The sequence below is a fragment of the Parambassis ranga genome, chromosome 17 (assembly GCF_900634625.1).
Source record: "Parambassis ranga chromosome 17, fParRan2.1, whole genome shotgun sequence".
Classification (NCBI taxonomy): domain Eukaryota; kingdom Metazoa; phylum Chordata; class Actinopteri; family Ambassidae; genus Parambassis; species Parambassis ranga.
Genome location: NC_041037.1, coordinates 18,116,297 through 18,133,013, shown reverse-complemented (window position 1 = coordinate 18,133,013; position 16,717 = coordinate 18,116,297). Strand labels below are relative to the sequence as shown.

The 16,717-nt window shown below is 44.2% G+C and overlaps 1 protein-coding gene and 1 pseudogene across 1 annotated transcript; both read left to right on the top strand.

The window, feature by feature from the left end:
• The first annotated feature begins 738 nt into the window (after positions 1-738).
• Positions 739-7,493, top strand: LOC114449234 (coiled-coil domain-containing protein 39-like). Its single transcript, XM_028426719.1, has 20 exons — positions 739-944; positions 1,364-1,483; positions 1,561-1,707; positions 1,793-1,951; positions 2,039-2,131; positions 2,244-2,372; positions 2,462-2,653; positions 2,738-2,841; positions 2,935-3,067; positions 3,229-3,423; positions 3,521-3,688; positions 3,766-3,903; positions 4,066-4,274; positions 4,347-4,470; positions 4,553-4,712; positions 4,822-4,928; positions 5,542-5,682; positions 5,836-6,015; positions 6,105-6,193; positions 7,138-7,493. Exons 1-20 carry the CDS (start codon positions 837-839, stop codon positions 7,310-7,312), a joined length of 2,871 nt encoding a protein of 956 aa, XP_028282520.1. The 5' UTR covers positions 739-836; the 3' UTR covers positions 7,313-7,493.
• A 2,563-nt stretch (positions 7,494-10,056) lies between these two features.
• LOC114449233 (DCN1-like protein 1) lies at positions 10,057-14,059 on the top strand (annotated as a pseudogene).
• The last annotated feature ends 2,658 nt before the right edge of the window (positions 14,060-16,717 follow it).

Below are 16,717 nucleotides of genomic sequence, written 5' to 3'. Positions count from 1 at the left end.
CATTTAGCTGACGGTGACGTCAATCTGCTGTCTTGATGTGACAGTTATTCGCTGTATGACCCAGGGTCTGCAGGGGGATAGTAGATGTCCCTGTTGGCCGGCAGGCGGGAACGCCCATGGGTATATTTATGTGTGAATTCCATGTCCAGTGGTTGTTGATGAGTTGTTCTTTGTTGTTCATGGTTGTTCTTGCCTTGTTCTTTGTATCTCAACAACCCAGAGCTCTGCGACTCAGAATTTGCCTCATTGTTTAATAAATTATAATTTTGAGACCAGAATTTATCCGCTCCTTCCTTACAAACTAATTCAGGGGGTGAGCAGAAGGAAACAGGGGGATTTTCACCCCGACACACGTGACGTCCGTTGCCGTGGAAACCATATATGGTTTATACCGGTAGTCTTCTTCCAAACTTTGCAGATATAAATACTATTGTATTATAATATTATCTAAATACTATACATCATAATATTAATATGTTTACCGTCATGATTACTACCAATATGAAGTGCAATTTAAATATTAATACACAACTACTTAGAAAACAATATGAACAAACGTGCACCAGGCAAAAGATTGACACGGATAAATATGTAGAAGATTTTGGAGATGAAGTATACATTAAATGTATTTTACAAGCTGACCGGAAGCATTACTTCTGGTCTCGCGCTGCCTCCTTGTGGCGACATGCGGAACGTGTGGTTGCTAGGGGCAACTGACAACAGACCTGAACCATAGCAACCGACACACAGACGCTGTATAAAGCCGGAGTCAAGACATATTGCTGAGAATTACTGCGTTGTTGCTTTCCATAGCATTTGTCAGGCACGGTGTTAAAATGGAAATTATGTCTGGAGTTCTCGACCCAGTTTTGGCTGAAGTGGGGTGGGATAGCCGTTATGCTGTCCCCGAGCTCAACGCTGAAAACAAAGCCTTACTGGAGGAGGTGAGGAAACTTATTATTAACATGTTTAATGGCACATGTTTAGCTTCCTTTTCTCTGTTTGTTTTTGGGTGTCATCGTGTGGGTCGTTTAAAATTACTCACTGAAGAATAATGTTGTAATGAGGTTTGTTTTGACTGAGCGCAGGTTGTGCACACGGTCCTCCTGCAGTGACACCAGGGTCACTGTTCAATTCATTATTTTAAATATTTGAGAGCACCTGTAAATTCCGGGCACAGCTGAAATTTCCAAATAAAATGTGACATTTGAATCTTTTTTTCTTGTTAAGTGACAGATATGTATGTATGGACAAAACGTCCTCCCTTTACACTTTAGATTGCGTTTTCTTAATGTTATTGCACATCAGTTTTCGGTATCTGAATTTTGATTCACTGTGTGCTGTGTCATGATGATGTCAACAGATTTGTAGAAAAGAGAGAGAGCGGACACAACTGGAAGACAAACTGGAGAAAAACAAGGAACAAAAGAAGAACATGGCCAATTACCTAAAGAATATTAAAGAAGAGCTGGAAAACACTGAGGTCAGTATTGTATCTATGAGTTGTGATATGTTTGTTTTGTGGTGGGTTATGCAGTGTGTGTTATTTGTATTGTCTAGGCTTTGTGTGAGGCAAAGGAGAGAGAGATAGAGTTAGAGAAACACCTGACAGCCCTCGCGGAGAGAGAAACCAGCCGCCTGACTCAGGACACAGCTAAGATGGAGAATGAGCTCAGCTCCTTAGGAGAGAGGAAAAACACGCTGGAGGTCAGAGCCTTTCATGAATAAAAAAATAGAAAAGAGAAGTAGCTATGGATTGTGATGCCACAATAACATGTATCTGTATCCCCAGAACAACATTTTCAAGGCCAAACAGAAGCTGGAGGAGTTCAGGCAGCAGATGAACTGGGACCAGCAGACAATGGATTGCTTTTTGGAGGAGTCAGCAGGCAAATATGAGGACACGATGGCCATCAACAAATACGCTCAGCAAGATGAGCAGAGGATCAAGGTAAAGAGATGAAAACATCTCTCTTCTGCAGCACTTACAGCTTTGAGTTATCATCAACTAACAGCTGTCTAACCTCCCCTGGTGCAGTCGCTCATTCTGGTGATAGAGAAGAAGTCTGTGGAGGCCAATGAAAAGCTCAAAGCACTCGATAAAGAGAAGACTGAGACAAAATTAGCCCAGGTAATGTGTAAAAACACAGCACATCCATGGTGTTATTACTAACAGTATGTGTAAACAAATGTTAGTATGGCAGTTGTGGTTTCCCATTAAAATCCCTCTGCTGTCGTACCAGCTTGCATTGGATAAGGTGACAGAGAATCTGCAGCAGGCTCACCTGGAGACACAGCAGCTTACCCACCTGTGGGAAAACACTATCAAGTACATGAAGCAACAGGATGCTGAGATGCAGCAGTGTGCACTGGTAAAGCATGGGACATTAAACATCTACTGGTCATTCATTCTAGAGTGAATTCACACAGGAGAGTCTTTTCTTTGTAATTATTATTACAGCAACTTGCCCAAGCCAACCAGAAGCTGAGGGAAAAGAAGGCCGCCATTGCAGAGAAGAAGCACCTGATGGAGATCCAGAGGGACAACAGGAAAGAAACCGAGAGGAAGTCAGCGGTGGCCAACAAACAGGCAGTAAAACTGCGGCAGGAGCTGAAGGGGCAGGAGAGTGACAGTGGCAGGCTGCAGGATGAGGTGCTGAATGTGGACTAATAATAAACTGCCTTCATATTGATATTATTATAAGTGCGAGTGAACTGACTCTTGTGTGTCCCGCAGCTGAAAAGCTGCAAAGGCAACCTAGAGAGAAAAACCTCTGATGTGAAGATGCTGACGTCCCACATATCCACGATGAAGAAGGACATCCAGGACTACAATGACAAGTCAGTGTATCACAGCAGGGCTCTGTGTGTGTATTGACTGGAGCTGTGGTAATGTACTACACAATGTCTGTTTTATGTTTCTGTGTATTTTAGACTGAAGGAAGCCAAGATCCACAATGCTGCGCTGGAGGAGAAACTGAAGGTTGTGACTCAGACTGCCCTCAGTGAGGAGGAGAGAGCAGCACAGATGGAGCAGTTCCTCAGAGATGAGGAGCAGGCCAGTAAGGTGAGCATTGATGGCCTGTCGGACCCTTTCAGTTCTTTATCACTGGGTATTTTTGCAGCCCCTCTCTTTGGTCATCTGTTTTTTATGGTTTGCTACATTTGGTCACACGGTGGCAGAAACTTATTTCCTCTCTGTAACTCCATGCCTGTGTTTCACTCCAGGAGTTGGACATCCAGCTGCGTGACTACAACTCAGAGCTGTCTCACCATAAAGAGCACCTGCAGGCTATCAGGATGAAAAAGAAGGATTCTGCTGCGCAACTTTCAAGGAGTAAATCCACCATTGTGCGCCTGCATAACCAGCTCAAAAAACAGGAGGAGGAAATTACAAGGCAGCAGACCATCTTGAGACAAGTGGCACGTTTAGCAAAACACTACCCAGCCTCCCTATGTCTTATGCTCCACTCTGCAACACAAATGCTGACAGTATTTGTTTGTCCCCTTCATTGTGCAGGACAGTCGGAACAATGCACTGAATAAAAAACTGGAACGCCTGCGAGGAGATGACATTCCATCAGATGAAAAACAAATGCTGGATGTGAAGATTGCTGAGCTGACCAAACACCTAGAGGAGAAAAAAACCACAGCTAAGATGCTCACTGACATGCTCAAAGAGTCTGAGGTCAGTCTGATAATATACTTGGCTTTTTTTTCTATAAACCTCTGACATATACTGAGATAAATCTTGGTGTCTGGCAGACTCATATTCGCTGCCAGAAGAAGGAGATGGAGAAGTCAGCAGCTCAGAAGAAAGATTTGACCGACAAAGTGGAGGAGCTCAACTTGTTCTGTAGTACCAGTGAGAAGGACCTGAAGAAAGTCCGACAGAGGAAACAGGTACCTGTGATCACCATCATGTGTCACTGTGGAAGGTCAATACATCCTATAGCAACTTAAATGAATGCAAACAAACTGAAGTAGTTTTTCCTCAAAGCTGAGAATCGACCTGACAGAAAGGCTGTATGCACTGTGATTTTAAACTCATGGGTTCCCTATCAGGACAGCATGGTGGAGCACAAGTTTATGAAGCTAGAGGTGGAGCGTATGAGGGATCTGCTGTACAACAAGGCAGATGGCGTGCTGTCTTTGGAGAAGAGGAAGCTGAACCTGCAGAAAGCTATGAAAGAGAGGGAGGATGAGATCAAAGTGTACAAAGAAATGCTCAGCCAGCAGCTGAAGCTCGGTGAACAGGAGAGGCAGAGACTCAGGTAAAAAAAAAAACAAATCACTCAGTTCTCAAAGGTTTGTCACATCACTTAATGTCAATCATTGTATCTCAGTGCTGAACTCAATGAGAAACTGTCCAAGATTGAAACTTTGAAGAAACGTTTTGAGGTTGTGACCCTGACCAAGGCAGGTCCTGAGGCGGAGGGGGAGCACTCACAGGCTTACTACATCACTAAGGTCGGAGCTCTTCACACATAGTCTACTGAAGCACACACCATGGTTCCAGACCTTTGCATCACCTGTGTGTGCTTTTCACCAGGTTGCACAAGAGAAAGGGGAACTTAAGCAGAAGGGTGATGAGCTGGATGCTAAAATCCACAAGCTGGAGCTGGAAAACAGCGCTCTGGAGAACACCAACCAGCTGTTCAGCAACTCTAACTCTGTATACCGCAAATCTTTCAACAAAGCTGAAGAATCCAGTATGTAAACCAGCGACAGCCCTCTTCAACTGTATACTTGTTGATTGATTGATTGTTAAATGATGGCGGCAGCTGTCATTGGCCACAATGTAATTTGTTTTCGTTTTAGGTCCGGACTATCAGGAGAAGTTGAAGCTGGAGGAGCAGCTGAGAGCTGCTGAAGTGAAGCTGAAGGATAACAAACGACAGATCCAGGAGCTCCAACAGGACATGCAGGTTATTGTTATTTATAGCCAGTGTAGAGCAGATCACTGAGAACGAAGCAATTAGTCTTCGACGGCTCAGGTTACATTCAGACTGATTCTGGATTAACTGGATCTTAACCATGCAAATACTTTGTTAGCTCATATATCATTAGCATAATGGTCAACATTCAGCAGGCAGTAATAGTTAAATTACAATTTTGTTACAGACAGGTAAAAGAACTTTAGTCATGTAAATAGTAATTCATTCAAAATCATCAGATAAGATATTATGTTTGTAACCAGGAAGTCAGTTATTATCACTGCAACACAGTGATGGATATGCTTTGGGCCAAGTTAGAGAATCAATCATTTACACACTTAGTCCAGCACCCATGGAGCACACAGATCCCTTCTTTGTAGAAGTCGCCCACAGACCATGTGGCCTAAAGGTGCATCTCTTTTGTGCAGCCATCACTGCACAATACTACAGACTACAGGAAATACAGAGGGTGTATTATGTAGCGCCCCTGTGAAAGCCAAAAATAAACTTGTTTAAACTATCTGCCTGACATTGATCTTGTATGAATCTCTGTGTATGTGCATGTTCAGCTTTAGTGTATTCATGGGTGTGTGTCTGTTTCCAGGAAAGGAACAAGACTCTGCAGAACCTGCAACAAGAGGAGCAAGAGGAGGGAGAAAAGATGAGAATAAATCAGACACTCCTGGAGAAACTGAACAAAGACATCACTGTTCAGAAGGAGAAAATCGACAGAGCCACAAAACAGGTTTAAAATCAACCGCTTATTCTAAAGTCATTTCATGACGCGGCAGTAAACACAGGGGGTGTTGTGTGTGTGTGTGTGTGTGTGTGTGTGTATACAGAACCCTGGCTATTGCCTCAGTCATGTTTAATTCTGTAATGTCCTGCTGTTTTCCAGTGCTCCAAGCTGACCAAACAGATCCGCTCAGCCAAAAAAACCAAGAGTGAGACTTTGGAAGAGAAGGACATTAAAGTGACAGAGATGAAGGAATTTAACAAGGTTATTGACAAGATGCTGAATGAGGCCATGGAGAAAAACCCAGACGTCAGACCGGCGCTGGAGAAATACTTCCTGCAGGTGCAGAACGGCTCAAACAGCTCAAACAGCAGGACTAATGCAGCCACAGCAGCTTACCCTTTAATGCTCCTCTCTATTACCCCTCACAGGACAATCTGTCTCTTCCACCTCCTCCTTCAACTCCTTCCACCCAGCGGAGCTTCAGGACAAACTCTGCCCGCAGCTCGACCACTTCCAGGTCAGACTTACCCTGAAATGGGTCACACTAGAATACTACACTGATAACAGTTCACCTTTAACAGTCAGTCAGCTCCACAGCTGCAAGGTGTTGGTGATAAAAATGCACAAGATGAATACGACTATAAACAGAGTATAACGAGTGAGGTGGATATTTTAGTACACCACTCTTCCTCTGTATATTTATTGTGCTCTGCCTGTATTGTAGACCTCCTGCATCCTCAGCCAGCAGCCGTGGAGCCTCTGCTCCACAGCCCCCCACAGTGAAGATGGTGGGACTGGACTTGAACCTGAAGAACGTCCGACAGAGGAAACAGGTACCTGTGATCACCATCATGTGTCACTGTGGAAGGTCAATACATCCTATAGCAACTTAAATGAATGCAAACAAACTGAAGTAGTTTTTCCTCAAAGCTAAGAATCGACCTGACAGAAAGGCTGTATGCACTGTGATTTTAAACACATGGGTTACCTATCAGGACAGCATGGTGGAGCACAAGTTTATGAAGCTAGAGGTGGAGCGTATGAGGGATCTGCTGTACAACAAGGCAGACGGCGTGCTGTCCTGCATGACCTGCAGCTCAAACAGCAGGACTAATGCAGCCACAGCAGCTTAACCTTTAATGCTCCTCTCTATTACCCCTCACAGGACAATCTGTCTCTTCCACCTCTTCCTTCAACTCCTTCCTCCCAGCGGAGCTACAGGACAAACTCTGCCCGCAGCTCGACCACTTCCAGGTCAGACTTACCCTGAAATGGGTCACACTAGAATACTACACTGATAACAGTTCACCTTTAACAGTCAGTCAGCTCCACAGCAGCAAGGTGTTGGTGATAAAAATGCACAAGATGAATACGACTATAAACAGAGTATAAGGAGTGAGGTGGATATTTTAGTACACCACTCTTCCTCTGTGTATTTATTGTGCTCTGCCTGTATTGTAGACCTCCTGCATCCTCAGCCAGCAGCCGTGGAGCCTCTGCTCCACAGCCCCCCACAGTGAAGATGGTGGGACTGGACTTGAATCTGCCTGTGACCTCCTCTCCTCTCACCACCTCCAGACGTTCCAGCTCAGGGAGCAGCACAAAGAGCGGCAGCAGCACAAAGAGGAACCTGTAGCATGCTGTGTTCATCTTTACTAGCTGATCTTTGTAAACAGAGAGGAGATGGGAGGCTGTAAACATGTTCTTTTGTGCTGTGAAGTCGGCCATTTTAACATGGGAGCGGAGCGGCATGTTCACACTGAAGGATGAAGCACACACTCTCCAGGCTTCAAGAGAAGACGGCAAAGGAAGAAGCTGAGGACAGGACGGGACAGAGAATATAGTATATAATCTGTATAGTATAAAAAATATTTGTGTTATTTCAGCCAAGAGATATTTGTGTTTATTGCTGTGAAAGAAAGCAAGTCTGAAGGATGAACAGTTTAATATGACGTCACTAATGCCTCCACCCCCAGCTCGGACTGACTTCCTGCATCTGGCTAAAAATACAGCAGACAACATGTTTCGTAAGGCTCCTAAGAACCGCCACAATCTCTCTCAAAACATGACCATCAGTGCTTTGAAGCAGAAACGGGTTAGAAAAAAAAGTATTCAGGACAAACCCTCAGGGTAAAAGTTGCCAAACCAGTCCGAAAAGAAGTGAGAGTGTGGCCGGAGGGAGCCACAGGAGCTTTACAGGACTGTTTCAGCACAACAGACTGGGATGTGTTTAAGCAGGCTGCAACCCACAACAACTGCACTGACCTCCAGGAGTACTCAGAGACTGTCACTGCATACATCACCAAATGTATTGATGATGTAACTGAAACCAGGACAGTCAGCATTCGAGCCAGTTAGAAACCATGGCTGACAGGGGAGGTCTACAGGCTGCTGAGGGCCAGGAACGCTGCCTTCAGAAGAGGCAACGAGACCAGCCTAAGGTTAGCCAGAGCTGACCTGTCCCGTGGCATCAGGAAGGCGAAGAGGCAGTACTCCAGGAGGGTTGCCCACCACTTCAGCGACAGCAGAGACACCCGGAGCCTGTGGCGGGGGATACAGACCATCACGGACTACAAGCCCTCTCCACGGACCTGTGACAGCAACAGCTCTCTGCTGAACCAGCTGAATGACTTCTTTGGACGCTTTGAAGCACTCAACAGCACCCCTGCACAAAAGATCACACCCTCTCCCACTGACCAGGTATTTTCCCTGTCCCGAGCCAGCGTGAGGACATCTCTCAGCCAGATCAACGCACGCAAAGCTCCTGGTCCTGACAACATACCTGGCCGTGTGCTCAGAGACTGTGCTGAGGAGCTCGCTGAGGTGTTTACAGACATCTTCAACATCTCACTGAGCCAGGCTGTTGTCCCCACCTGCTTCAAAGCCACCACGATCATCCCTGTGCCAAAGAAGTCCACCCCCGCCTGCTTCAATGACTACCGTCCAGTAGCACTCACACCCATCATCATGAAGTGCTTTGAACGGTTAGTCATGAAACACATCAAGACGGCCCTCCCTCCCTCTCTGGACCCATTCCAGTTTGCATATCGGCCCAACCGGTCAACCAATGATGCTGTTTCCACAGCACTCCACACAGCCCTCACCCACCTGGAAAATAAAGACTCATATGTTCGAATGCTGTTCATAGACTTCAGCTCAGCATTCAACACCATCATCCCACAGCAGCTCATCAACAAACTGGACCAGCTGGGGCTGAACTCCTTGCTGTGCAACTGGCTGCTGGACTTCCTCACCGGGAGACCTCAGACAGTGCGGGTCGGCAGAAACACATCCAGCACCATCACAATGAACACCGGGGCTCCCCAAGGATGTGTGCTGAGCCCCCTCCTCTTCACTCTGCTGACCCATGACTGCACGCCAACACACAACAACAACATCTTTGTGAAGTTTGCGGACGACACAACTGTGGTGGGTCTCATCTCCGGTGGAGATGAAACAAACTACAGGAATGAGGTGCACCTTCTGGCCGAGTGGTGCAGAGACCACAACCTCTCCCTGAATGTGGAGAAGACAAAGGAGATGGTTGTGGACTACAGGAGAGAACACAGTCGGCACACCCCTCTGACCATCGACGGTGCTGCTGTGGAGCAGGTGAGCAGCACCAAGTTCCTGGGTGTGCACATCACTGAGGACCTCTCCTGGACTAACAACACTGCATCCCTGACCAAGAAGGCACAGCAGCGCCTCTACTTCCTCTGCAAGCTCAAAAGAGCCAGAGCCCCTCCCTCCATCCTGTGCACCTTCTACAGAGGGGCTGTTCAGAGCATCCTGTCCAGCTGCATCACTGTGTGGTACGGAGCCTTCACCGCCACCTGCAGGAAGACGCTTCATCGCATAGTGAGAGCAGCTGAGAGGATCACCGGCGTCCCTCTCCCCTCCCTCCAAGACCTCTACGACAGCCGTCTCACCCGAAAGGCCCTCCGTATCACAGGAGACCCCACCCACCCTTCACACCGCTTCTTCAGTCTGCTGCCATCAGGAAAGAGACTGCGCAGCCTCTGGGCCAGGACCAGCAGACTGAGGGACAGCTTCATCCACCAGGCTGTCAGGAAGCTGAACTCTCTCCCTGCTGTGCCCCACTTTCTCCCCCTTCCCTGACCCCCCACCAACATAGGAACTCTTTGTACCAGCCACTTTAACAAAAAGGAACTCTTTGCACCAGCCACTTTACCCTGTGTATTCGCTTGCACCTTAGTCATGTCATCCAGTCTCATATAAGCTGCTATAACTTAAACCAATCATGGACTGTACATTATGCCAACTGTCTTGCACCATTACATCTTTTGCACTCTCATACCAGTCTCAATAAGCTGTTATAAGTTAAACCATTCCTGTTTACATTATGCCAACTGCACTGTCAAGCTGAAGTCCTCACAGAAGGATAAAGTTCGTCAGTTTATGATTTTCACACAATCCAATGAGAAGATTGCGGTGACTTGCCTGTCACAGAATGACTGGAAACTAGATGTTGCCACAGATAAGTTTTTCCAAAACCCAGAGCTCTACGTTTCAAATTTAAAGGGAGCTTTAGACAAGAAGAGGCTTGAACAGCTCTACAACAGATACAGAGGTAGGAAATGCATCACTACAATACTGTGTGCAAATGTTCATTTTGTAATACACTTTTAAATGTACAAGTTACATTTTACAAATGTAAAAGTTGTCCCTGAATCACTTGTCAATCAAATGACTCTTTGTGCTCTTATATGCAGATCCTCATGATGACAACAAGATAGGCATCGATGGGATCCAGCAGTTCTGTGATGACCTGGGTTTGGACCCGACCAGTATAAGTGTCCTCCTTATAGCCTGGAAGTTCAGGGCAGCAACCCAATGCGAGTTATCAAAAACGGGGGTTCATGGATGGCATGGCAGAACAGGGGTAACGATGAAGGGGGGAAACAAACTGTTCTTCCATTCTTCACCAAATTCAACCATTCAAACGTTATATACTCACAATTAAGAGGACAACCATAATTCAAATTGTTGGAAGTTGATGTAAATATGTATAAAGAGCGAGTGAGATGGATTACAATACTTTCAGTTATATTAATAATGGCATTAATGCAGGCTTGTTGGTTACTTAAGTGCCTGGACAAAAAAACCCACTAAGATCTGTTTACAGTGGGCTTGAGGTAAATAACCTCTTTCACAGATTTTGCACTTTAATGCTGCTATGAAGGCCACCTGCTCATGCTGTGTATGCCTATCTTCACTCTTTCACAAACAAAACAAGTATGAGTGTGCTTTTACAGGCATTCTTGGATCATGCAGGGCTCTAGACTAACTTTTTGCACTGGTTGCACCGGTGCGCCTAACCTTTTTTCTTGGGTGCACCGGCACAAAAGTTAGGTGCACCGCATCACACATCACACAGCAGTTTGTTTTTTAAATGCTGTCCATATTTGTTATGGATCAGGCCTTAACTTGACACCTATCCTAACGCAGAAGTTCTTTTCATCTTCTCTCATCATCTGCAGCTACATCTACTGTTTACCTGACGGCCTCGCAGGGCTGCAGCCAAAGTTTTAGAAATACTGAGGTCCAAAAATTGATCTCTAGGAAATATGAACGGGCTTAATAATAACATATCATCCTAAACTGACTTTGGACCTTGTTTAATGAACACAGGTAAATAAAAATAAACAAATACATGTACCGATAGTACTCATTCAAATTATGGACAAACTATCCAACAAGTCTGCCTGTCAGAAATCCATGATGAAGATTCAAAGTTACAGCACTCTTCATTTCCCTGTTTGCTTTCTCTCTGTATTTTCTGGCTGTCGCTCCTCACTTATCTATCTGGCAATGGGAATTAAAAATTATTTAAATTATATACACCTTTATTTATTTAATAGCTGTGATTGAGATTCACGTTTCTAATGCAGCTACAGTACTTCTTCTCTCATCTTCCTCACCTCTTCCTCTCTTCCTCTCTGCCTCTGTCTCCTCTCTTTCTAAAGCTGAGCTCCAGCTGACAGACTCTTCATTCTGTCTGTTACAGTTTAGCTGTATGCAGACATCATACTGGCAGACAATGCTCCACTATAGCAGGATAATAACAATACTTTTTAAATGGGCGTTCGTCATGTAACCATGTTCTATAACTCCTTAAAACCAGCTGACTGCTGTCATTCAGAGTGACTCAGCCTTCATGGATGAACCTCACAGGTCAGATAACACTGTCCTCAGACCTGCTGTTCAGTCTGTTATGATGCTACGAGCACATCACGCCCCCTCCCTGAACATGACCGGCTCGTTATCATCACTCATTCAGATCAACAGCAAATTATCAAAACCCGCATAGTAGCAACAAATCCTGCTCCTCCGCTGCATGTTCACTTAAACTGCGGTTTCTGCCGCGAAACGTCATTAATACCCGTCTGTCTGTGTGCGCGCTGCAGTCAGAGGGCCGTATGAGTTCTGCACACACGTTTTAAAAAGTCCGGGCCGAAACGGACTTTGTTCTCGTCACCTTGGGAACACGAACAGATCTCTCTGTTCTCGTGCTGCATGGAACAAGCTTTATCACACAGCATCCGCTCTGCGCAGCATATGTCCGCGTTCTTCTTCTGAATTTTCGGTCTCTGCTGACCGCAGCAGACACGTTTTCAAAGATACACACACGGAGGTCCCTCCCTTCACCGTCTCTGATTGGTTCAGACCACGATATGAGCCCAATGTGTGTCTGTTGTTGGAGACTTTTGAGAGTCGCGGAGAATGTATCTCCCTCTTACAGCTGGTCGTACTGGTGCGACCTCTGATATTTTTTGGTTGCACCTTTGAGAAATTAGGTCGCATGTGCGCCAAAAATGGTCGCACTCTAGAGCCCTGTCATGTAATCAGGGGTGTGCTGGTGTGTCAGTTGGCTTGTGTAGGTTTTTTTGTCACAGCCATTCTTTACTGTGACTGCCTCCACTGCTGGCTCAGAAGTGTAACAAAATATCCCACTGTTCCAATACCATACCTGTCACACAGAATGGTGAACTGGGTGTGTAGAGAACTAGTGGAAAAAAAAGGTGCAGTCAGCACTCACCCCAAGGTCAGATGACTCTTAACAAATCCTTTTTCTGGTGCATCTCTGTAAACTCAGTGACATTTTGCCACCTCAGCCACAAATTCGGCTTGTTTCTTTACAAGCAGCACAACATTCACAACATTCACAACACACACTCAAGAGTAACATGGTTTAAAAAAAAAAGCATTGCTTATGTACCGTAACGCTAGCTTCTATCTTTATATACATTTGTTTACCTATACATATAGATCTATTCTATCTTGTTAACAATATGAAATCATGTGTATTATAAGTTTGCTGCTAAAAGTTCCCTAGTAGAAGTTACAGGATGTTTTTGGAAGATGTCACATAAGTCAGTGGTACTGTGTATGTACAAAATTGTGTGATGTAATGCTTCCACAGGTGTGACAGCATAGAGAAGTTAAAAGCTCAGCTGCCAAAGATGGAGCAGGAGTTAAAGGACCAAGGAAAATTTAAGGACTTTTACCAGTTTACATTTAATTTTGCCAAAAATCCTGGCCAGAAAGGTTTGGGTAAGAATCTTTCAGTACTCATGTTATTGCTTATTGCTCATTCACAGCTATCTATTCTTTTCTTAATTCCATTTATTTCTTTATTCATTTGTGTGTGTGTGTTTTTTTTAATTACAGATTTAGAGATGGCAATTGCATATTGGAATTTAGTATTGGCTGGAAGATTCAAGTTCTTGGAGTTGTGGAACAAGTTTTTAGTTGTGAGTTAAACAAACTTGAGGTGATGTAATCATGGGACTAATCCTTATGATTTATAAGCTTTGCTTTATGTCTCTTTCAGGAGCACCACAAAAGATCGATTCCTAAGGACACCTGGAATCTCTTACTAGACTTCAGCACAATGATCACAGATGACATGTCAAATTATGATGAGGAAGGTGTGTGGGTGGCTTACGTCAAAAGAGCTTTTACTGCGATCATTTATTATCCATGATAATATTGTGAACCATAATACAAGAGTCTGTTTCTTTAACAGGAGCGTGGCCCGTCCTTATTGATGACTTTGTGGAATTTGCACGGCCACACATCGGGACCAGAAGCACAGCAGTTTAAAGGGCTGCTCTCACTGAAGGAACATCCACATAAGGTTTCAAACGGCGGGAGAATAAAGGGAGGAGAAGAAGACCGCACTGAACTGAGAATTATGTTGCCTTTTCAACCCTCAGGACTGAATATTTTACACAACAGAGACTTTATATATAGAGAATATATGTGTTTGTACATATATATATCTCTTTGTGGTCAACTTTGATGGTTTGGAACTTTTATCTAAAGTATTGGGCTTGTGTTTGCACTGAAGCCAATTAACCCTTTAAACCCTGGCCATATTAAAAGAAAAAATCACCTAAAAAGACATTCCCGAAGAAAATGAGGAAATGCACCACAATAATAATGTGCATATGCATGTTCTTGGTGTCTAGGGACATCTAGGGACCTCAGAGAATGCATTTCCAGTGTTTAAAATATTGTGTCTATTAGTATGCCTGAGTAAATTAGAAAAAAACTACAGGAGAAATGTAACAATTTTATCCTCGCCTGAGTTTTTTTCTTATTTGACAGAGGAAAACATTATGCTAACAATGATTCTATGTACACAGATGCCATTGATCACATTCAGCTATTCCTTGGCTACAAATATACCAAATTTGATAGAATTTGAACAAAGAGCAAAGCCTTCACAAAGGTTTTAGTAAGGATATCACCAGGCGGACACTCAGTTTGGCACAATTTGGCACCACATTGCCAAATAGGTTACTATAGCTATAGCTAGCTTACTCATTTCCAGTGGAAACTGGCTGGAAAATACAATTTATATCCATTTCACTAGTCTATTGCCATCTACTGGAGCTTTTGGGTATGAATTTACCTTGCACTTCATCAACTTCTACCATTATGCACAGTGTAAAATCAATATAAAAAAACATCAAAATGTATGATTTTGTCTCCAAATAGAGTAGTTTTTATTATAATAACTAATAACTAATGTACATTAATGAAAGTCCAACCAAATATTAGGTAAAGAAAATAAAAATAAACAAGGAGAGGTGATGCCTCAGTGTTGAGCCCAGATGGGCCTGGAACCTCACTTTCCTCTTCTCTTCCCTCTTGTTGGCTGTGAAAATAATAACAATTATTATTATCTGTAATTGCATACATATTGAAATACACATATTATGTAAATAATATGTAAAGACAGTATTGAATAGGATTGAATCATCCTTCTTCATCTCTGTTCAGCTGTTCCCTTAGGGGTTGCCACAGTCAATCATCACCACTATCCTCTGCATCCTCCTCTCTCACCCCAACTACCACCCTGCTGTCTACTATATTGTGTACACGTATATATATAATAAATCATTTTATCGATCAACACGGATATTAGCAACAAACAGTTTACACTTCAAAATAAATGTACAAAACTTACTCAACTTACTCAAACTGGGTCTATCTTTTCCAACGTTCAACGTTGCTGGCAACGGGGTCGAACGAATCCGGAAATTCCTGCCGTTGAAATTCTGCTCCATGCCCCTCTCGTCACGGTATCATGAAGAGATACGCTAGTAGCATCGGTCAGTCTTTTGGCTTGCCAGAAAGATGCCAAAATGCAACCCGAATACGTCACGATGCTGTCCCGCTCTTTACACAATCTTTGGGTTGACTTGACATATGCCATAACTCAGCCATATGATGGAATACCGTTGGCGCCTTTTGATGTATTAAGGTAAGCCATAACCACACCACAATGAAGCCAAATGCCAGGGTTTTGGCAAACCAGACATATGCCATAACTCGTGTCTTTTATGGCAATCCATAACCATGCCAAAGTTTGGCCAAAGCCTTTATGCTGTGCCAAAACACAACCAAAAAATGCCAGATGTATGCCATAATAATAATTTTAATAATAATAATAGAGATAATTTTCTCCCAGCAAATTAATGACTGCCTCCCTCATCTGAGTCATCTCTTCAGATGCGGTTTTAGAGTCAAAAGCCTGATGCAGCGCTTTCTCTAAAATATTCAGTTGAGCTTCTACTGTTTTTAGTGGGCTGTTCGGACCCCACCCATCATCAACAGTGTCTCTGTTAAAATCTCCGTCCATGTCGTCAGTCATCAAAGTCTCAGTCAAGTGATTACGTGAAAATTAAAACTAAAGCTTAATAATAATGTGTTATTTGCAAAACTGTGCTCAGAAGAGTTAACAAAACTATGATGTTAGAAAAGTTCAGAAACTATGTTCACATCAGAAATATATACAAAAGTATGTGCACAACAAAACACTAATCCAGTTCGTGAGTGAACCTACTTCAACAGGCCACTGCTTTACGTTTACACCGATTAAGGTTTCCAGCAGTGCTGCTGCTTCAGTTCACCTCGTCTCTGGCATTCATACACATTCCACACTCATGCGTTACCCATTTATACTGCGAGCTCGGTGTGTGTGTGTCAGTTCAATCATGAGAGACTCAGCGAACTGAATGAGAAAGATTTATTGAGAATACATTTAGAAATGTGCGTTGGCGTCCTAGACCCCGTCGTGGAGACCACGTCCGAAAGGAGGGAGAAACCGCAGGAGGGGAGACCGCTGAACAGAAAGCCCCCCTGGGGTCTAGACCTGGTGGTGGTGGAGAGCTGGAGGGCAAGAGATAGGAGGTCTGAACTGGCGTGGGCCTGGAGGTGCATGGGGTGGAGGAGGGTTGCCGAATTCGATCAGAAGGCAGCTGGAGAGGAGATGGAGACATTTAAATACCATGCTAAGCTGTGATTGGTCGGGAGAGGGACAGAAGGAGACAGCTGATTGGAGAGGGAGGTGCTAACTATTAAGCACCTGACTCAGAGAGCGGAAGAGAGGGGGAGCGGAGGAGTGAGGAGGAAAAGAGATTAGGAAGCAGATGGGGATGAAGGGAATGATGGGAAACAGAGTCTTCCTGATTGAACTTACGCTGAGAGCTACATTACTGTATCTTCA